At 39.0% G+C, this 21,930-nt stretch overlaps 2 protein-coding genes across 3 annotated transcripts in view; both read left to right on the top strand.

The window, feature by feature from the left end:
- Positions 1–15,935, top strand: part of rhot1a (ras homolog family member T1a) — a 35,158-nt gene extending 19,223 nt beyond the window's left edge. Inside the window, exons 17-20 of one of the 2 annotated variants that reach the window (XM_074696301.1) lie at positions 54–176; positions 2,966–3,168; positions 5,555–5,677; positions 14,306–15,935. In XM_074696301.1, the coding sequence (XP_074552402.1) occupies positions 54–176; positions 2,966–3,168; positions 5,555–5,677; positions 14,306–14,423 (567 nt within the window). In that variant the 3' untranslated portion in view covers positions 14,424–15,935. The remainder of the gene's footprint in view (positions 1–53; positions 177–2,965; positions 3,169–5,554; positions 5,678–14,305) is intronic. The other variant, XM_074696302.1, reaches the window with a different exon arrangement.
- Positions 15,936–18,822: 2,887 nt separating this feature from the next.
- LOC141809334 (uncharacterized) lies at positions 18,823–21,905 on the top strand. The gene is made up of 6 exons (XM_074696318.1): positions 18,823–18,943; positions 19,027–19,104; positions 19,231–19,263; positions 21,210–21,296; positions 21,437–21,534; positions 21,647–21,905. Exons 1-6 carry the CDS (start codon positions 18,881–18,883, stop codon positions 21,903–21,905), a joined length of 618 nt encoding a protein of 205 aa, XP_074552419.1. The 5' UTR covers positions 18,823–18,880.
- The last annotated feature ends 25 nt before the right edge of the window (positions 21,906–21,930 follow it).

Raw genomic sequence — 21,930 nt, forward strand, 5'->3', positions numbered from 1 at the left:
AACACTTTAATCCCTCACTCTGCACGCTCTGTCTCTCTCCTTCTTTCTACAAGCTCCACGAGGTGATGCCAGATTTCGACTTCCTGTCAGAGGCGGACCTCGCCTGTGATGTTGTTTGCCTGGTGTATGACGTGAACAATCCTCGCTCTTTTGAATACTGCGCCAAAGTGTACAAGGTAAGTTTGAACAAGTTGAAATGAAAAACAAACAATAATACAGACGATTATTCTAAACCAAAATGGCATAAAAACACACATTTTCTTACACGGGTCATTTTTGACTGAGTAAGACTGGATCTCAAGCTTCTAAGTAGTTCTGGGTGGTGTACTGGTGTCTATGTTATACCATCTAACTGACTTCATGACAGTATGGATTTTAAGAGCAGCGATGTACTGTCATGTCTCCTTTTATTACCCTTCAACATGCTCTTCATGAAGGCTGTTCAGCTCTCCTTTTACAGCGCGCTCTGGTCACGCTGCCTGTTGCACAGTTACATTGTGATGTAACAGTGATCCCTCATTAACCCTCAGCGTGTCCTTAAAAATTAGGGCTGCAGCGATTAGTCAACAAAATCAACTGGTCGACGATAAAAATTCATGGACGCATATTTAATAGTCGATGTGTCGTATTATTGTTTTTATTGTCGTTGTCACATGGTGAAATCAAATACCAGGGGGTAATACTCATTTGTAACTTCAGTTCACAGCATGAGGTGTTGTGTTATTGGATACTTTTATGGGAAAATATCACTAAGTTCATATATGAGAAATATTGATGAGGAAAAATCTCCACTCACAGAGAGCGCTGTGCGCTGACGGAGGTGCTGCTTGGACTGCCTGACAGCTCCTGGAGTTTAGTGTCTGATAACGTGATTTAGAGAGTCTCCTTCACTCTCTGTTACAGACAGTTTTTCAGGATCTGAGTCACAAACTAGCGTCAAAACTCCCCTAACTTTTGAAAAGAGAGGACATTTATCTGATGGAGCTCTCGCTCTCAAGCTCACACTGCACCGGTAACACTCAGCGGGGAGGAGGAGGGGCGGAGTGCGCATGAGCGAAAAAGCGCATGTAGAGAAACAAAACTTAACGCGTTGTCATGGAGAGCTGGGAGTGAATCAGGTGGGATCATACAGAGAGCAAAGCAAGCCCCAATAAGCAAATAAACATTAGAAAACAAGCCCAAAGTCACTAATAAGCGGTCTGTCCAACACTAAACAACAACTTCATTTCCCTGTTACCTGCTTCATTCATTTTGAGATTTATTGATTTATTTTTGTATAGTACTTGTATTTTTTTTTATGTCATCATGAATGAAATAAAGACAAACAAACATGACACAGGGCTGACCAATCAGAGGTGAGAACCTAACTCTGGGTAAATGCAGTGAAAATGCAACACACAGGTTGAATTATAAAGGTCTGCACATTTTAAAGGCCAAATAAGGTTGAAACTCAAAATAACCGTGATTAATCAACTAATTGAAAAAAATAATCGATAGATTAGTTACTTTAAAAATAATTGTTAGTTGCAGCCCTGTTGGACTGTAAGAGTAAACAGACTGGCCTTTTTATTTTTTATAATTTATTCTATATTTTGCATTTTGCTGTGCAAAACTGTTGTTTAATTAGCTTTGTTAAGAGAGAGATCCTTTTGGCATTCATTTGGGATACATTATGGTTTTGAAATAATTGAACAATAGAAAAATAACCGTTAGACTAATTGTCCAATTAATCGTTAGATTAGTCGACTAATCGATAAAATTATCCCCCGATTAATCGTTTTAAAAATCGTTTTACCCCCAGCCCTATTAAGAATGTTTTAGATGTTCTTCCATCATCCCTCTTCACTGATGTGTTTGGCTCTTGGTCCCTTGTAGGTGCTCTGTATGTTTGTCAGCGCTGCGCACACTCTGACCCTCTCAGTGCAGCAGAAAATCCCAAACATTTTGACACAGTTTGACATGTGTACTGCGCCTGTAGTTTCCATGAGTAACAGCAATAAATCTCCATGATTCAAACTCCAACACTATATTTATATGACTTTTGATCCTACACAGATGTGAACATGTAAACACGTTTTTATTTATTCTGCTCTCAGAGTCTCTCTGTGTGCAGCAGGTTGAATCTGACGCGCTGTTTCAGAGCTCACATTCATATCAATGATTGGATTTAAATTAAATGGTTGAAAACAGTTGTTAACAATGTTGGTTTCTCTGTTTTTATTGTATAACATGTATAACGAGTCAGAGCTTTGTCCAGTAGTTGTTGTGTATGGACAGAAACCAGAGATTTGGAGAAAAGATGAAAAGCTTTGCTGCAGACTGCGGTGAAGAACGAGTTTATTGTCTTTGTGGAGCTAACAGACAGTGTAGATTAATGTAATGTCCCCTGCTAAATACAAGGTAAACTACGTTTCCTGTTTGAAGACTTTGGAAGTAAAGTAAGATCGCAGCACTTTAGTTAATGTTGCTTCACAAACTCACTCACACTGACACCTCAAAATCAACATTTCTGATGGTTGAATTTCAGGGGTAGGTCTCAATAAGAATTGTTTTTTTTTGCGTGCTAGCTTTTAAGTTTTGAAATATTTAAATTTATTCTAGATATCCAGAATATTATTAAACATATTATTTGGTATCATAAAACTACAAAACTGCTGGCAACAAACTCATAAAAAAAGAAAAAGTGATAGTCATAATCTTAAAAAATTCTGTTAAATGATTTATTTGCCATACCGTCCAGCCCTATATCTAAGTGTTAAGCATTAGTCTGATTTTTGGTCTTACTAATTTCGTTCCCAGCCCTTGTCAGTAGTTACAAAAGGGACTAATTAAAGTAAAAGTAGGGAAAAAGTTGGTTTCACTGAGATTCCCTGAGGATAGACGTGTCAAATGTTTGTGTGAAGTTATAAAATGATGATGCCCTGAAACAGTTTCCACAATAACAGTGAACACTTGTGTTCTGCAGCAATACTTCATCGACAGTAAAACACCGTGTGTCGTGATCGCTGCCAAGTCAGACCTGCATGAAGTACGGCAGCACTACAGCCTTTCACCCCAGGACTTCTGCCGGAAGCACAAGCTCCACCCGCCTCAGCCGTTCACATGCAACACGACCGACGCCGTCAACAAAGACATCTACACCAGACTCACCACTATGGCCATGTATCCGTGAGTACTGCCCCTCTCTGTCATCGTCCACCCTCTCCCTCTGTGTGCCTTCCACCCTTTACCTCTCCTCCGGATACATGTACAACACAGTGACATTTTTAGACTCAGAGTTAAAAAATAACTGCACAAGAGATCAATTGAAAGCCTTTGTATTTGTTATTATGTCGAGTAGTTTGAGACTTTTCTCAAGATGATTGAAGGGTTTTTTTTTATATAGCATTGATGAGCCTTTGTTGATGTGTGTGTGTGTGTGTAGCTATTGAAGTCTAACTTAATTCTTCAAGGTTAATCCTTCAAATGTAAAGAGATTTTAAACTTTTCAGGCTTCTCTGGTCAGAAAAGACTTTAGAGTAGATTCATAGTCAGGGGATTTGTTTTAGGGATGGTGCGATATTACATTTTCACTTCCGATATTATACCGATACTGCAGCATTGAGTAATGGCCGAAACCGATATTAATCCGATACGATATCAGCATTAAACATGCATACTTTTATTACATATTTTGTAGTATGTCTGTCATGTTAGAAAAGGCTTGATTAAGTGATATTATTCAAACAAAGAACAGTAGTCAGCAACACTCAATCACCCATCTGCCCTGTCACTCCCTAAACTGGGGGTCTGCAACCTGTGGCTCTGGAGCCGCAAGTGGCTCTTCAGCCTCCTTGAAGTGGCTCCCTCTGACCTTGACAAAGAAAATCATGAAGATAAAAGTTTTTCATGATCCAATTCTTTATTTATTTATTTATTTATTTGCCATCAAATTAAGTTAAATTAAACTAAAGTTTTAATAATTTGTCAACTAAAATATGCATATATGTTTCGAGAAATTGGCAAACAAAAAAAAATTAACAGTTGAACGATATTTCAGAACAAGCACAACACATTTTCTGAGAAGCACCAAATTAAAGAGAAAATCTACAGCCAATAATTATCAGCCATAGTCATAAAAATTATAAATTTATATTATCACTCTGCCAAGCAGCTGCTATATGGGCTTTTTATACATCTTAAAGTGGGCTTGTTTTTATTTTATTAGTTTTACACAGATATGAAAAGGACAAGTAGGCCTACATATTTTATTGTTGAAGTCATTTCAAAGTAGGCCTAAACACTACACTTTTTTTGTTTGTTAGAATATGAAAAAATAGACAAAGAATAAAACTTAGAAAAATTTACAAGCTATGTTATGTTTTGCAGCTTCAGACTAGTTTTCTTAAGCGGAAAAGGGGGAAAAATTGCTCTTTTGATAGTAAAGGTTGCAGACCCCTGCCCTAAACTGACCCAACAGGTTGGTGAAAATGACCTCTTAACTTAGGCAGGGCAGTTTTATCTGTATGGCACATTTCATACACAATCACAATTCAGAGTGCTCAACAGAGAAAGTGAGAATAAAACATGATGCAGAGCAGGGCCAAAAAATGAATAAAAGAAAGATAAAAGGACAAAAATTTGTTCTAGGGAATGGGGAAAATTAATTTATGAATATGTTTATATTTTTCTTTAGTTTGCACCCCGGCTAGATATGTGGAAGAAATGACTGGATGGATAAACTTTTTTATAAGGCTTGTCTTATTTATATTATTTGAAGCCACTTCACAAAAGTCAACCAAATTAATGTTAAACTAATGTCCTTATGGCAGATAAAGAGTTGGAGGTAGCTGTCCTGAGAAATAAAGTTCTTGGCTGAGCCTTTCTTGAGATTTATTTTCTTTGAGGAGTTTTGTTCTGCTCTTGAAAAACCCCTTAGGAAGTGAAGTGTTGTTTGGACATTTATAGGATTCAGAGTAGTTCCTGAACAGTTAACGGGGCTTTCACTGTAGAACTTAGGTTGAATTTGTTTAGTGGAGGATTAAGAGCAGCTAAATTTGACAGACTGGTCCAGGTGTTGGTTACCAGGGACAATAAAAAGAGACAGTCAATCATACATTTACTTAACAGAGGGGGGAAAAGTTTTAAAATAAAAGTACAGGTATAAAAGAGACAGTGAAGAATATTTGTTTTAAGAGGCAAAGATGTCTCTGATTCCTCTCAGTCGTGTTATGTTTTTATTTTCTTATATCCACTTTTATAACGGATGATGGAAGGTTCCAGTGCTTGAAGCCAGACATCACACTCGTTTTCTGAGCTCCTGTGTTTTGTCATCAGTCCCCTCCCTCCAGTGGAATCTTTAAGTTGTTGCTGTGACTGTTTCCTTCTTATCTTGTAGTCTGTCTCTCCTTACCTCTCCTTGAATGTTAGCTGTAAAGTCCTCTTCATGTTTCCTTTGAGTGGTTTGATGTGAATGGTCACAGTGCAGGTTCACCTCAGCAGTGTGTGATTTTCCCCTCCTCTCAGTGTTTTTGTACGATGGTGAACACACCCATTTCTGTGTATCTTTCCGCAGCCACGCCTGTCTCCGCTGCATGTGTACCTGCAACAGGTGCACCTATTGCCTGTGTCAGAACTTCCTCAAGTCGGAGCTGCTGCGGAATATTAAGACCCAACTCCGCAGGGTCGTTTTCAACAGGTTTATACAAAGAGTAGTCCTGTATGGTAACATAGAATCCTTCCTCCTCTCTCTGTGTCTCCCTCCCTTGGGTTAGATCTCCAGGAGCACAGGGAGGCTCCTTTCTCACCCAGCTCTCTAACTCTGTGGTGGTGACAGCTCCGCTGCTTTTCTTTTCTTTGATTTGCTCCATCAATCAGATTTATTCAGCACATTCACTGCAGGAGAACAAACATGACTGGACATGAGTCGCTTTTAAGCGAGGTTAATGTGTCATATCATGGTGTCAGAGGGAGACTCTACTCTGTACGGCTTCTGTTAATCACTGGATTGAAAGGAGAAGGATCTTTGTTGAAAGTGGCAGTATTGGGCTGCCTAGTTCAAAGGTTTCTAAATGTCCAGTCATCCCTCTGTTCTTGGGATATTTTTTTAGTTATTTTTTCTTAATTTTCCTCTGTTTTTTTTTTAAATAGTCCTATCCTCTAGGGGCTATAATTAGAAAAATGTCTTGGTGTTAAACTAAGTGTGAGGAAATTCCTCCTCCTGATATTGGACTCTTTGTTAAAGATTTGAAAAAAAAAAAAACAACTTGTGTTTTTCAGAGTAATTTATTCTTCGGTTTGTTTTTTGTGGTAATTCATTCTGTTTTTCTGATTAATATTTTTTTATTGGTTTGTTTTTTGTTATGATTATTATATTGATCGAAAAACAGCAGGTTGAGGTTCTCGTGGGATTTCTAAGAATCTCGATACTTCAGGAAAAAATTACTCTGAAAAACAGGAAAAAAGTAATCTGAAAACAGAAAAAAAAAATACTCATAAAAACAGAAATAATTAATAATAATAATAATAATAATAATAATAATAATAATAATAATTAAAACAATAAAAAAAAATAATCAGAAAAACAAAATTAATTACCACAAAAAATTACTCATAAAAACCGAAATAATTATAACAAAAAAAAACAATCAATATAATCATTATAACAAAAAGCAAACCAAAAATAAATAAATAAATAAATTGCCACAAAAAACAAACCAAAGAATAAATTACTCTGAAAAACCTGAGTTGTTTTTTTTTTCAAGTGAATGCAATACGCTTCCGTACGATAAGGTGCAAAAGAAGTCTAAAAACATCAGTCTTATCAGTTGTATTGATCTCTGCTCCAGTTCCACCCGGCCCACCAGCTCTTTGTACACTCTGACACAGCGCAGTGTGGCTCTGCTGTGCCAGCAAACACCTTGGCTGCTAGCCAGGAAGGTGACTGTGTGCTGCATGAAGTGCTAAAAATGCATGGTTTGTTTTTATTTTTATTTTTTTTAACTATTATTTATGATACTAATATCCAGCAAAATTAGATCAAATTTTTCAAAGTATTTTGCTTTTCAATAGGAGGCTACTTAAGATGCTGCTTCGAGTATGGTTATAGTTTTAGAAAAGAGCAGAATGTACTTTATCAATCCCCAAAGAGAAATTCAGAGTCACAGCAGCAAAACTACAAAGTATAACGTGCAAAACATTCAAGAATATGTAAATAGAATAATATGTGTCAACAATAAAAAAACGTCAATCAGAGACGACAGCTTGTCTGTCATTCTCCAGCCAGCCTCCACCTCCACAGGGTCCAGGGCTGAGCTGGACCGACTGGACTCGTGTATCCTGTCGAAACACAGCAGGTGAAATCCCTCCACTGTGGCATTGGTGTCTGGTGTTAGGTCTGTTAGCTATGTCGTTGAATGGCATGATGCCCTCTGATATTCCCTCTGGTGCTTGGTTGGTGCTTGGACGGCTAGCTCGTCCATCTTATTGGAGATAGATCTTAATTCCCAATAACCATGGATGGAAAGGACAGGCAGATGTTGTCACTTCTTAGCTCACACTGCAGCACCAGCATATCGTCCTTGCCTCCCTCTCCTCAGCTCACAGAGAACACCAGCCCCAGCACTGGTTAGCATCATCATGCTACATGCTGCTAACAGGTTAAATCAGAGCAAAAAAAGTAAAACAAACACCACTGTAAAATACCAGTGATGAGAGCCTGAAGGACAGCTGACAGCAGAAAAGACGGCATTTAAATTTTGACAGCTATGAAATGATTGGCTTATGATTGAAGCAGAGTCACTGTGATTGGATAGAGAGAAAAGTTGACACGCCTCCGGTCAGCTGACAGAGAGAAGCGGGAAAGAGTGAATGAAGGAACAGAAGAGTGAGCACCCAGTCTTCCTGACTGAACTTTCGCTAAGCTTCATTTGTTTTAAGTGTAACACAACATTTAATGGGACTGTCCATAAAGAGGAAGTTTTTTTATTGTGTGTTGAAGTGATTTAAATGATACATTTTGACAGTGAGTGTTAGTTTTCCTGCAGTGGATTTGCAAATAGTAAATCTTATCTATCAAATGTGTGGCATGAACAGAAACTTTTGGACTAGTTCTTGTCTCAAACTGAAAACCTCATTGGAATCTGCATGTCTGCATGATTTAGTGAAGAACTGCATGTAATTCTTTGATAATTCCTTTCAGTTATTTTCTGTTTGGAATCACTTTGACAATTGATCCATAAATGATGTTTTCAGTCATGCTTTGTTCTCATTCCCATTTTTTAACCTTTGAGTCAAAACCTACAGGAGGTACTACATTTTGCAAAGCACAGGAGATTTAAGCAGCCAAAAAAGGTCTGATGAGACAATGTTAAAATACAGATTTTTTTGGTCAAGCTTTGAGCAGAGGTCTTAGCAAACCATCAGTGAGAGCTTTTTGGGGGAATAAAAATATATGTTGTGAGATAAACTCACAGTATCTGACTGATGAGTGATATGTTTTCTCTTTGATTTTATTATAACAGTGTCTGTGTTTAAAGAAAGGCAGGATTTGGTTCTGCTGTGTACAAAAGAAAAATGTGTCTTTACAGGGCTTTGAAAGCATTTTAAAAAATAGTCTGCATTTCAAAATGACGACACTGGAATCAGTATCCAAATTTCACCATCTGTGGATTCTCAGTTTCAGAAACTCTGATCAGCATTGTGACCACTGTAGCTGTACCTCTCCTGTCTGCTCATGTGCTCTCCTGTAGGTTAAGGCTGCTTAAATTCACCTACCAGATGTCTAAGATTGAAAACTGTGTTCTTTGATTTTTTTAATTGATTTAACATTCTGTCGATTGTCATTTCATCCTGTTTCTCCTTATCTTCTGTGTCCCGTCTTTGTGTTTTTCTTTCCACCCTTTAGGTGTTCAAACAAACGTTTGTGGCTCCCGCTCTTCCTCTTCCTCCTGCACGTTTTCACCCTCAGCTAATCTGCATGCTGTGGTGTTGCACGTCTCACCTGGTCTCTCCCTCTCTATTTAACCAAAGGCATGTCTCTGTCCTCAAGCGGTCTGTTTGCAGCTGGTGATAGCTTTCTCATCTATCCACTTCTGCAGCGTAGGGAGCATGGTGTTTACAGCGAGACATGGGAGGATGATGAAGTGTAAGCAGGGTTTGAATGGCTGTGAGAGGTGTGAAAGAATTAAAGCAGGATATCCATTATTTTTTGGTTGCACAGAAATGTCTGACAGGTCTGGTGGGCTTTTCTTGGACTGAGACAGAGCTACGTGCTGTCGTGTTGCATCTCGAGCTAACCCCTTTGTGTTGGTGCTTCTAAATCTCTTGGAGTTGTTGACGCTATTAATAGCATGACACTTTTATAGGTCATTCCTGGCAGTTGAAGGGTCCAACATAGCACTTTAGAATCACTGTGTCAGCTGAGAAGTGGGTCGGTTGGTCGGTTCAGATTCTGTTCTAGCTGCTTACAGTACGACGTCAAGAGCAAATTTTGAATTGACTTTAAGCTCTCACAATCTGTAGTGCTTAGTATTTTACTCTGAATTGTAACTGATAGGCCTGTCACGATAACAAATTTTGCCATAAATAATTTCCCAAAATATTATTGCCGATAAACAATATTATTGTCAATATTATTTTGATTTTTTTCCCCTTTTTTCATTAATGTAATTATGATAAATGGGATAATAAAGTGAGTACACCATATCAAAAGCAAGAAACTTTAATTTCTTAAGAGTATTTAACTGTAATTAAAAGGTCAGGATCTTTTAAATAAAATAAATTAAACAAAAAATATAATAAATTTAACAAACAAGAAAGAGAAAAAAATACAATGAAAATGAAATGGACTCTCTTTTAGAAAAAAACACATGTCAATGAAAATAATTAATACTAATCAAAAACAATAAAACATAGACCCTGTCTCTAAAGAAAAAAACGAAACTCCAAAAAAACAACAGCAATAAAAACTTTAAACTAAATAAAAGGGAGTTTATACAGTTCCTGAATTGTTTGTAACATGTACTTTTTCCCAGTCAATCCGTACTGTCTGTCAAACAGTTTTTCTTCTTCGTCGCCACTATTTTCAAACAAATGCGACATATCAGCTCGTTGGTGTTCATGAGCTTACACTTTGTTCATTCTGATAAAAAACAAAATATTCCCACACTGGGACTGTGGCAGGAGGCTTAAGAACCGTATCTTTCGTGCCATCACTCATATTAGCGTGTGTTTCCTCCTTACCCCTCAGGACGCTCGTTTCAGCTCTCTCTATGTAGGTGCGAGGAGCCCCGTCTTCACCCCAAAGATTGCATTTTTGACAGATGCTCATTCTGCTATAAATCCACTAAATCCGCTATAGAACCTATGCACCCCAATGTCAGGAAAGATAGACGTAGTGAGCCATCTTCTCATTCAGCCTCTTTGGTGGAAAGAGAAGAGGAAAACAAACATGCATGCACGTGTCAGTTTTTCGAGGCTGGCAAACTTACCGAGGACGTTTTTATTTATCATTCGGTTAATTGATTTATTAATTATCGTGACAGGCCTAACTTTGTACTTCATAGCCCTAAAAATTGGCTTTTGGACATTGCATTGGCCCTCGTTTATCAAACGTGCTTATTAAGGAAAAACAGATGTATGCTCATATCCTCGCATAGGTTGGCATTTATTAATCCCGTGTTAGATGAGTTCGTGTACGCAGGTTTCATTTTCAGCAGGGTGCAACAAGGAAAATCTGTCTGTGGTGGAGAGTTATTAGATGGTGTGAGTGTAGAGCATTTTCAGACAAACAGGTGTTCTAAGAGTCATACTTGGAGTCAAATTAGATATGACACCTTAAAATGGATCTAATATTTCTCTCTTCTTCTGCCAACCTGTAAAGTACATCGCTCATGAAAAGGCGCAAGCTGTCTGCTGATTTCTCTGTATAACGTATGTGTGCTTCCTTTATAGATTTACATTAAAACGAAATAGAGGCTGTTATCAGTTAATAAACTCCCATATGCATGATAAAGTGTCTGAAGAGAACACTCAGAGGACTCTAGATCAAACTTTTAGTAGGGCAGGGACAATACGCTTTTCCCCCCGATTGATTCTATTATGATTTTTGGGGTGCCAATTTGATCCAAATTGTGATTCATCGATATTTCTGAGTTTTGCAATTTTTAGTTTGTTTTTTTTTAAAACCAGATCATGTTACAAAATTGAATGAGTGACGATGAAGATGTCTACAGACTACATCAGAAGCCATATTTCCCCCCCAAAATGAGCATCATGGTTGTCAGATTTAAGGATTTATTCAGGGGATCTGACATCTGAACTTTTTTCCAACCTGGCTTATAAACAAAAAATCCTGATACCTCGATAAGCTGTTTTGATTATAGGAGTTACTATGAAGATTTTTGAACTCCTCACAATATTATCATTTAAATCTGAACTGTGTGTAAAAAGTGGACTGTTTCATAACAATAGATGTTTATTGACATGGGATCACAACCAATCATCTCGTCTTGTGGTACAAATAGTCATATAACTCCAGGCTACCCGTGTGTAATTGTCAGGCGACGCACTTTTTGGCCAGGCACCAAAACGACCACAAATAAAGTTAATGAAATCAGTTTTTAGCTGAAACAGTTTGCGGTCCTACTCAAAAATATTTTATTATCTACACAGGACAGGGGTTGGTCAGTCTGTCCCTCTTTCTCTTATCGAGGAAACTGAAGCAGACCCTGTAAGAGCTCCACTCCCTCCTCAGTCTGTGACAGGTTCAGGTTCGGGCAGGTGTCTGCAGCTTCTTTCAGAGCTGACAAACATTTTAAGTAGTGATCTTTCCACATTTCTGCCCCTGAACTGAAATTACAGAACTGTGGTTTCTAAAAGTCCAATCACAGATTAATTAATCAAGGTATAAACAATGCACGTAACGTTCTCACTCAGGATTGATAAATGAGGGCTGTTTCACATTTAGAAGACAAGAATTGACTCAACATTTCCAGTCATAGTGCCCCGCTGCGTGCAAAGTTCATATTCATGACTTGTTTTTTGTTTTGTTTTTGCATTGTTTGAAGTGTGTGGTGATATCTGAGCAGGTGTGCAGTCATGGTTGAGCTTGTGCTTTAATGGATTTTGGTGGAGAGTGAAGTTCTGTATTTATTGGGCTGGGTAGAGCTGGGTGATACCAACTAAGTCAAAAGGATATCAATCATATTGATTGATAAAAGTATGTCTTTTTAATTTGATTTTATAGTAATTTAATTCTAAAATTACTATAAAATCTAATGAAAACTATTGACTGTCTCAGAGCTCTAAATTCAGATCTCAGACAGTGTTTCTACTTATTACTAATTTCAACTAAAAATCTGAAACTCTTTTTAAACTCAACTCAAATCAGTTTTAGTTTCAATCTTAATTCTCCAAGTGTCGCCCAGCTCTGCCAACTTGCACACACCTGGGTAACCGTGTGACCTGGCGTTATGGTGTCTGTGTTCATGTGTGTGTGTGTTTACTTTGGGGGAGGCTCTTGGGCTGGGTGGAGGCTGTGGGGGGCTGCCTGATGTCACAGAAGAGTTTCAGCCTGACACTGCAGGTCTCAGCAGTTTTTGACCTGGGAGGGTCCGTCTTTATGGAGGCCTCAATCGGACGGCCAGTTTCTTCAGAAAGGTAAAGGAAGAAGCTACATTGATGATGTGTTAGGACTTAAGTGGAAGGAGAGGCAAGCAGGTGTGGAACAGGATCAACCTGGGTAGATATGCTTTAACTCTCAGTGTCGACCTGTTAGGGCTCCCAATCAGGTTTTTGTTTTCTATTTTTAACAATATTTGAGGTTTTTTATGTTTTTGTTTTAAGGAGAGGGTAGAGTAAGAAGGCAGGTATAGTAAGTGAGGGGTGACGACAAGGATTTTTATTTATGCTAGCAAATATGATGGATCAGATTAGTCAGTGTACAGCTGTCTAAGGCCTTGGTTAAAGGAAAAGTTCGGTTCCTGCAGCTTTCACATTGTTTATAGAATGAAGTAGAACAAAATACTCACCCAGAAGGCTTTCCTGATCCAAGCAGTGCTTCAGGAGATATTTAGATCCAAAATCGTGTAGTGGACATCCATATAATGGGATCCATCGGGGCATAGACAGCGCCACTCCTAAAACTGCATTAATCGTCCTAAAACTCATGTTTTTCACCAATATGCCATCATGGTCCGCTCCGGGTTAGTCCTCCGCTGCAGTCTGTGTCACCCCAGACTGTGTGGCTGTAATGACCTCTGAACTGACGATTATGTATCTGAATGGGTTATGTATCTGATTTAGAACCACATTTAAAAGTGGCCTGAATCTGATTTGAAAAAGTCAGATTCAATGCAACTTGTGCTGTTCACACTGTCAGAAACAAATCAGATACAGGTCACATTTTAGCCAAAAAATCAGGTTCAGGTCACCGCAGTGTGAACGTAGCCACTGACACACATGTATGGAGGCAAAGAGAAAGATTGAGCAGGATTATTCCCGTAAAAGTTGGCATTTTTTTTTTTTTTTAGGAAAATTCTGTAGACCCTAGCTTTTAAACTAAAGTACTTCCTCTTTAATCTGACTTATAGCTTTTTGTAGCCTAATGTATTCAACTGCAAAATACTTGACTGGTATGTCTTCTCATCCTGCTCTGCCAGAAAGCAGATGTTTGGAAGTGTTAAACGTTTCCCTTTGTGTCACTGTTTTGTCTCATTCAGAGGAAGAATGAGTCACCTGTGTGGAAAAAGGTGTTGGCTTAATGATCCAGTCAGAGTCCCAGTTTGACTTTCTTGTATTGTTGAGTGTAAGAGCCTTCACCTGGGGCTGAAGGGATTTACTTTATGGAAACATATGCACTTTGCTGTCTTTGGCATCACTGTTTGCTGTTATTTTTTTCTGTAGTCAGCATAGATCCCCAGTTTTTACGCTTCTCTAAGATCAGAGGGCTGTGTGTCTGGTAGTGCAGGAGTTAACTGTGATATTTCTGTTCCTTCTTAGTTTTCTGCCTCCAGGTGAGAATCACAGCAGCTATCTCTAATGAGCTAATCTTTTCTTACCCCTCATCAGTGTGTTTTCTCCTGTTTCCCTCAACCAAAACTGAACTAAATGTCAAGAGAAAGCATGTGTTCCTGTTTAGAGCTGGGATCATAGGCCACCACTGACATTTATGGTCTTAAATCAGGAAGTATGCAGCAAAGAGAGAGAAACACATGACTTTATTTTGTCATTTGGTAACTAATCCCTCTGTATTGTTCACAGTAGTGAAAACCGTCTGTCATTCATCTCCTCACTGCTCTCTCATGTCTTTGTGCCCTTCCCTCAGACACATGGCTCAGGCGGATCTGAAGAACTCCACCTTCTGGCTGAGAGCGAGCGTTGGTGCCACAGTGTGTGCCGTGCTGGGCTTCGCCATGTACAGAGCGCTTCTCAAACAGCGGTGATCCCACAGCATGAGACGGCTCATCCACCGCCCTCCCCGGTCCCTCTCTTGGTGACTCTGTCCCCTTTTTCTCCTTCCTGAAAGACTCGTATGAAAAAAAAACAGAGACTGGCCTACCAACCAGGGTGGTATCTTTAGAACCACCACTGCACCTCATTCCCTTCCCACAATGCAACACGGGCTACAAGCAAATGTGCAAATTCCTAGGTATATTTTTTATGCATTTAGTTCCCTGTTTCTGTTGCAGGGAAATGGGCAGACACTGTTTCATTTGTTAGTTCATGCTGACATTCTGTGACGTGTCAGTCTAGTCTAGTGTAGTCCAGCTCAAACACATTGGCTGTGCTTAAAGATGGATGGCATGTCTCCATCTTCTCCTGTTGTGCAAAGTGAAGCCAAAATATCCCCCACTATGGACACTGGCTAGTGGAGCTGCAGTGTTGATGTCATTTGAGAGACTTTTGTCAGTCTGAAGCGGATACTAAATCTTCTTATAGTTCTTTCTCATCTACTGAGCCTCATTGGTCAGGAGAGCTGTCAATCATGGCACCACACAAAGAAATAGCTGAAGCCAACCTTATCAAATAACTAAACATCTGTGCATGTAAAAGCAGGAAATATTAATACAAACCATGTTTCTACCAGCCAGGAGTGGAGCACCAAATATTTTGGCTTCACTTTTGAAGAGCAGTCATGTCATCTATCTTTTGCACCCTCTGTGGTAAGAGCTGACACCTCTAGTCTAGTCCAGCTTAGACACGACTCATCTCTGGATCCTCTCAGCTGATCCTGTCTTGTTTTTCATTTTCATTTTTTGGTCAGTGTTATTAGTCAGACTGTTGGAGACCAGAGAGAAACAGCCATACACCAACTCACCACAAAGGGACTCGACTCTGTTTATAGATGTGTATATGCAGTATATTATGTATGTATGTATGGATGGATGTGTGTATGTATGTATTCTTCAGAACTTGTAGGATTGGACTCTTAGACAGAAACACAAACCAGAACCATCATGAGGTCTATACGTCTAACACTAGGAAAGTCATGGCTGTCATGCACTTGTTTATTTTGCGTGTTAATTTATTGACCTGTCTCTTTGTTTTCATGTCTGTTTTGAGTGCACTGCATGAAACAGGAGGAATTTACATTTTCCTTGTATTTTTGTATTTAGTATTATGAAAGCTTGTCCTCAAGGTGTATCATAACTTCTTCTCTTTTTAATTTTCTGCTTTTCATATAGAGCTTGGCCCCTCATATTATATTTTTATTAACTTAGAGGCACCATAGACAAAGAGTTAAAGCTACTAACAACAGCCATGCAGCGCACCTCTCCCACCTTAAACTATCAAAGTGTTTCTTCTCATTTTTCTAATTTTTTCTCTTTTTTTTTCAGTATTTACTATTAAAACATACGATTCGGCACAGCCAAGTTTGTGTGGGTGAAATGACAATTTAACAGCAAGGAAAATAAAATGGTTTCAAAAACAGTAATAAATAAATTCACACCCACTGAAGTCATCGTGTTTGTATCATTGCTCCTTAAAAAAATGAAACAGGAAGAATGAATATACTGAATTGTCTTTTTTACAGTTTGTTTTCACACAAATCTTGATACCTGACACACAGTGACCTCAACAAAAACACACTTTTTACACGGCACTGCACAAATTTCCCTGCATTTTGCTCAATGTTCATAAAGAAAATCCCCTTTTTTCCACAAGGAACACACTGTTATTCAAAACTCTAAAGTTAACTGTCCTACAATCCACATGGGCAAACACCTGTCACACATTTTTACAATTAGCAATCAGAGCTTTGGCGTCAAAGGGCATCAGGTGAGCTTTTCTGTGTAGGAGCAATGGATGCCAAAACTGGAAACAGGCAGAGTCAGAGGAGAGGAGAAGACGGGGAGGATGACGAAATCCAAGGATCGTAATCTCTGATGAGATCTGGTCACGTTGGGTTTTTTTTGTAAAAATTCAGTATTTTAGTTGAGTTGGGAGTGAAATATGACTTCTGCACCTCCAAGGCCTCGAAGAGCTACTCCACTGTATGTTGCCCGTAGACTGCAAAATATTTCATTTCTTAATTTGATAACATGGTTTTAGTTGTGCTGAGTAAGTCAGTATGCTGCAGTCATCAGTTTTCTCTCTATTTTGGGGTCAGATGGTTTTAAGTTATTTTACATCGGTGTGATTTAAATAAACATCTCTCTTTTTATTCTTAGTGAACTGTGTAGAATGTTGGAATATATCACAGTATTGTGATACATTGGGATACATTGGGATGCGTGTCGTATCATGAGGCTCTTACCAATACTCACTCCTAGTGGTCCACCATGGTCTAACAGTGAGGGAAGCTGGGCAAAGGGTGCAGCCAAGTTTGAGCAGGTAGACTGTAGCATTCATGATCTTGACTCAAAGGTCAGTAACCTGCTCTAACTAGAAACTACAGTACTCAGGGAAGTAGCTACAATTCGGCAAACACAGGCAGTTGCCTGGGGCCCCAAGATTCCCTGGGGCCCCAAAGCATCTCTTAAAAACTGATTTATGAAGTTCTCTTCATTTGAAAGCATTTTTTTCTAATTCTTACTTCACATGCTTCAAAATACATCAAAAGGTTAAATCTTAAATGATGGTTTTGGGTACTCCCCCTCCCTTCTTATTCAATAGGCTATTCCATGTTACAACACATCTGAAAATTTGATTCAAGAAGAAAGTGGTAAAAAAAAAAAAAAAAAACTCTTTTTCTTATTTTCAGCCAAGTTGGAAATAAAAACAATGTTGCTCTGAGATCTGAGATAAACATATAAGACTTTTAGGATTTTAAGGACTTTATCTAGCCCAGGAAACAGGATAATTTTCTAAAAATCAAACTTTTTGAGTTGGTGATAAACATTATTGTGCAAAATCTCTTTTTTGGATACATAACTCACTGGACAGGTGGTCAAATAAAAATACATTAACTTTAAAATAATAGTACCAAAAAGTATGGTAACTGTAAATATCACCTCTTTCAGTAGATTTTTTTTTCCAGTTTTATGTTGTGCTTGATATTTACACATTTTTTCTTTACTAAATTATTTTTTTCAATATTTACCTATTGTAATGTTTTTCACTACATACTTTCTTGTTTGTCACTGTTACTCTGTAAATTCCCCACTGTGGGACAAATAAGCTGTCAATTGACCATAAAAGATTTCAAATCCAGTACAAAGTGGACTAAATTATGTATTCACTTTTTCCAAAATCAAACTAAAGTACAGAACTTGAGGAAATGCATATAGTTGCGTGAAGTTACCATGTACAAGATTTACATGTCTCATGCCTTGATTCTGGGAAAGAGACAGTGGACCCAGGGAAGGCCAGTCTAGCGCTGAGGAAGATGAGTTACAAGGACATGGAGGGCCCCATTGACTGGGTTTGCCTTGGGCCCCCAAACCACTAATACGTCCTGACAGTATGACATTTCAAGATGGTACTCAATGAGAAAAGTAGTACAGTATGACCTGTGGAGTGGTCTTTAGGACTGAAAAAATAAAATCTCTTTATTTGTAAATGTAGTCCTACTTGGTTTTCCTACACAGTATGTACAGTATTTACTATTTGTAGCACAACTGAAAGATTACCAACACAAGGTGGCAGTGTTTTTTTCTCCCTTCCTGTATTTAGTCAATTCCTCTGTTGTTTTGTCTGTAGACCTCTGTATGTGCAGCTTTTCATTGGTTGGGATTTTCTGTGTGTACATTGTTTTATGGGAAAATTGAAATATAGTCGTTTCTGTGTATTTGTGGGTTCTAAATAAGTATATGAGCAATATTCTAAAATGTGTTACAACACTGATGTCTGTACTGTTGGTAGTCGGTGTAACACTGAACATAAAAAAGGCCTTAGCCATTAAGGTGCATGGAGAAGAAGTGTTTTCATTGAGCACTTCAGAGTTCAGCTGGTTCTTATAAATATCTCTTCACATGGTGGTTTGTGAGTGCCATTTAAAAACAAAACAACATTTTGATCAGAAATAACTTTGTTTTGAATGTAAAGTTTCATTTTGCAGGAGAATTGAGGGTTTTGACCAATGTGTGTGTGTGTGTGTGTGTATTTTTTGATTTGTGTGTTGAGTTCTGAGTGTGAGGCATGTTTTCAGAAAACGTGTGTAAACCATCGAGAAAAACTGAAACACCAGAGACTTTGTAAAGCTATAAAGAGAAGTGAGTAAATTATGCAGCAGTGAAGGTTACTGCTCCTGGCTTGCGTGAGGAGGAAGTCAGTCACACATACACACACACACACACACTCTCACACACACACACACACACACACACACACACACACACACACACACACACACACACACACACACACACACACACACACACACACACACACACACACACAGGTACACAGGCTTCTAACAATTTCTAACCACAGTGTAAAGACACCACAGAAGGCTAACATGTCTAAAGAAGAGACAAATTTATTGTTCGAGGGCTTCCTTCAGAAAAGGAAAGACACCATGGTGAGTTAAAAACTCTTTGTATCAAGTTCCTGATTGTTGAGAGAGTATCTATGGTTTGAAGTTGTTTTTTTACTGTTTTATAGAAGATAAGGTGGAAAACTTATTGGTTCAGGCTTCAGAACACAACCCTGTTCTTTTACACAAAGGAGAACTGTAATGCTGTGAGTAAACTCTGTTTCATACATTTTCATACTCAGAGAAACAGAGCCTCCTTTTCTTTACTTCCCATCTCTTTAGTCAGCTGAAGGATGATAGATTAAATTATGTCCATGTTTCTCTCTTTACAGGCACACCTGAGAGGCTATTACTACATTTACACAGTAAGTCTTCTCTCCTTGTTTGGTTTTAGAAAAGCTTTCTGAATTCCTTTATCTGAAACAGGCAATAATGCTTCAGTGTTCCAGTTTTGTTTTGTTTTGTTTTGTTTTTTTAACAGATATATTTTTTCTGTCTTTTATTTTTTCCCAACAACAACCAACAACAAAACTGTGATGACTCGAGGTTTAACCAAACAGAAAAGAATCTTCCTTCATTCTGTAATGAATCACAATTGAGCTGCAAATTGATGCCATGATATGTTGGGGACATCTAAGCCTCCTTTTGAACTAGGAAGCTGCAACTTTAACATCTTAAGTCTGGGTTTTTTTTTGTTCCAAATAAATTCGCTCAACCAGCCGTTAAGTAATTTCAGCACTTTGTTCAATAACAATAACGGGATCATCTGTAGGGGTTACAATAACCTAGGCAAGACACTCATTTCGATGATGGAGATTCTGCCTATGACAGAAGAAGCAAGGTTAATCTTTGTAAGTCTTTTTTTATTGTCTAGGAGGGGGGGTAAAATTGGCCTTAGACATCTGATGAAACATTGGAGTGATCTGAATTCGCAGATATACAAATCCTGACAATGGCCATCAGAATGGTACTAAAGTCAAAGTAGTAGTCCTGTCTTTGAGAGGTCTCAATGGCATTGCTAGAGATTTTGAAAAATTGATTTTATAGCCAGAGAAGGCACCAAAGCGATTGATTATTTCAATAAGTTGTGGGACAGATGATGTAGGCTCTGCAATAATAACATGCCCTCAGCATATGGTGAGATTTTCTGCTGGACCCCATTGACACTAATACCCTTTATTGTTAAAGAGGACATATCATGCTGATCCCTGATTTAATACTTACATATAATATAATAAATTTGAAAACAAGACCTTACATCCCCTGATTTTTCAAAAAATTAGATGTTGTATTTTTTCTGATATCCTAGAACGAGATTTGATGCCTCTGAATATAGGTCATTAGCAGTTGGCCGTGAGATTTCAAACGTCATGACGACACGAGGATCCTTTCTTTTTATTGGAGTAATCTGCCACCGAGGGATACACCCACCAAGAGCAGAGTATGAACGTATAAACTATACATGTTACAGTACCAGTTTGACTCACCACACTGAGGCGTCCTGAGATGATCTGTGTCGAGGTGGTTTACTTCCTCCTGAGCTGCAGAACCGTCTGGGTCTGACCTGGGGTCCAATACAAAAGGAGGTATCCTACACTCTGCCATTTTATTAATGCTATCAATGCCTAGTTTTGGCAAACAGCAAACTCGCTCGGTCTGCCCCATCCAGTATGGCGATTTTGTAAATCCTGCCATGCTGCAAAAACCGCCCCCTGGCTCTACCCCCTCCGCCCCTCTGATAGAACTGACCAATCAGAGCACAAAGGGCTGTGACGTTGCGAGCTTACTGGAGGTCATTCTCCAAACAGAGCGTTTCAACAAGATCTTCAGAATGGCCTAAAATGAGGATATTGAGAATGCTATTGTGGGGCAATGAAGGAACTAAATGACTTGTACTGAGGGCAGAAATGCTTTACAGGCATCCTAGTCTGGCATAGTGAAAAGGAGAAACAAGCATGATATGTCCCCTTTAAATCCTCTACCTATTAGTTCTCACCCATTACCCCAGCTGTCAGTTTTGAGTCATCTTTGGACCTGACAAGCCTGTTTTTTTTTTTTTTTTTCTTTTGGAGTGTGGGAGGAAGCTGTGAGGCAGCAATGCTAACCTCTGCCCTACCAACCAGAAAAACAGGTGGTAAAAAAAATCCCCAGGGCTGGTCCTGGCAATCTGTCCGACTGTTTCACTGCTGCATTTATAAAAGCAAAGGATGTAACTACTTCCTCTTTCTGCTCTGTTTCTTTGTTGAAATAAAAATGAAGGTTTAACTGATTAACAAAGGTGAACTGATCTCTCTGTACACCTGTTGACCAGGTGCAGTCAGTGAGGGAGGTCCAGAGGGAGGACAGTAAGCGCTTCATGTTTGAGATCATCATGACAAACGGAAAGAGAAAAATGTTGGTGAGTCAGCACCGTGGTTTTTGCCAGTTTCAATTTGCAGGCCCAGATTGTTGCAGGGTCTGGTTTCAGAATGCTACTGTGCTCTTTTACCCGTGTGTGTGCGTGTGTGTGTGTGTGTGTGTCTGTGTCTGTATGTGCAGGCTGCAGAGACAGCAGCTCTCAGACAGGAGTGGGTGAACAACCTGTGGCAGGCCATGCATCTCTCAAACTCGGTGTTCTTAAACTCCAGAAACACAAAGTAAGAGGAAAAGAGGACCGTGCGTTCAGATCTGAACCTGGATTCTTCATCTGACTGACTTTCTTGTTTTATTTCCTCTTCACATTAAACTCCAACCGTCTCTTCTCCGCAGCCTTGAGCACCGAGACAGAATACACAGCATCGTCCCTACGAGCTCACAGACTGACAGTGTGATGGAGTCTCTGCCCCCCCGGCCTCTCTCTGCCCCCACAGTCCACATGCACCATGACATTAGCAGCATCACCCCCACCCCCTTCTGCCTGTTAGAGAGTCGTGACAACCAAGAGCCCACATACCATAACCTACAGCTACCCTGCAGCGACCACAGCCAAGATGGTAAAGAGAAACTCATCTGTACTGGCTTGTATTAACTGAGTTGAGCCTTTCTTGAGCTAA

The sequence above is a fragment of the Halichoeres trimaculatus genome, unplaced genomic scaffold (genome assembly GCF_033239565.1).
Source record: "Halichoeres trimaculatus isolate MK-OKI-2021-1 unplaced genomic scaffold, fHalTri1.1 fHalTri1_scaffold_20, whole genome shotgun sequence".
NCBI classification, from domain to species: Eukaryota; Metazoa; Chordata; class Actinopteri; order Labriformes; family Labridae; genus Halichoeres; species Halichoeres trimaculatus.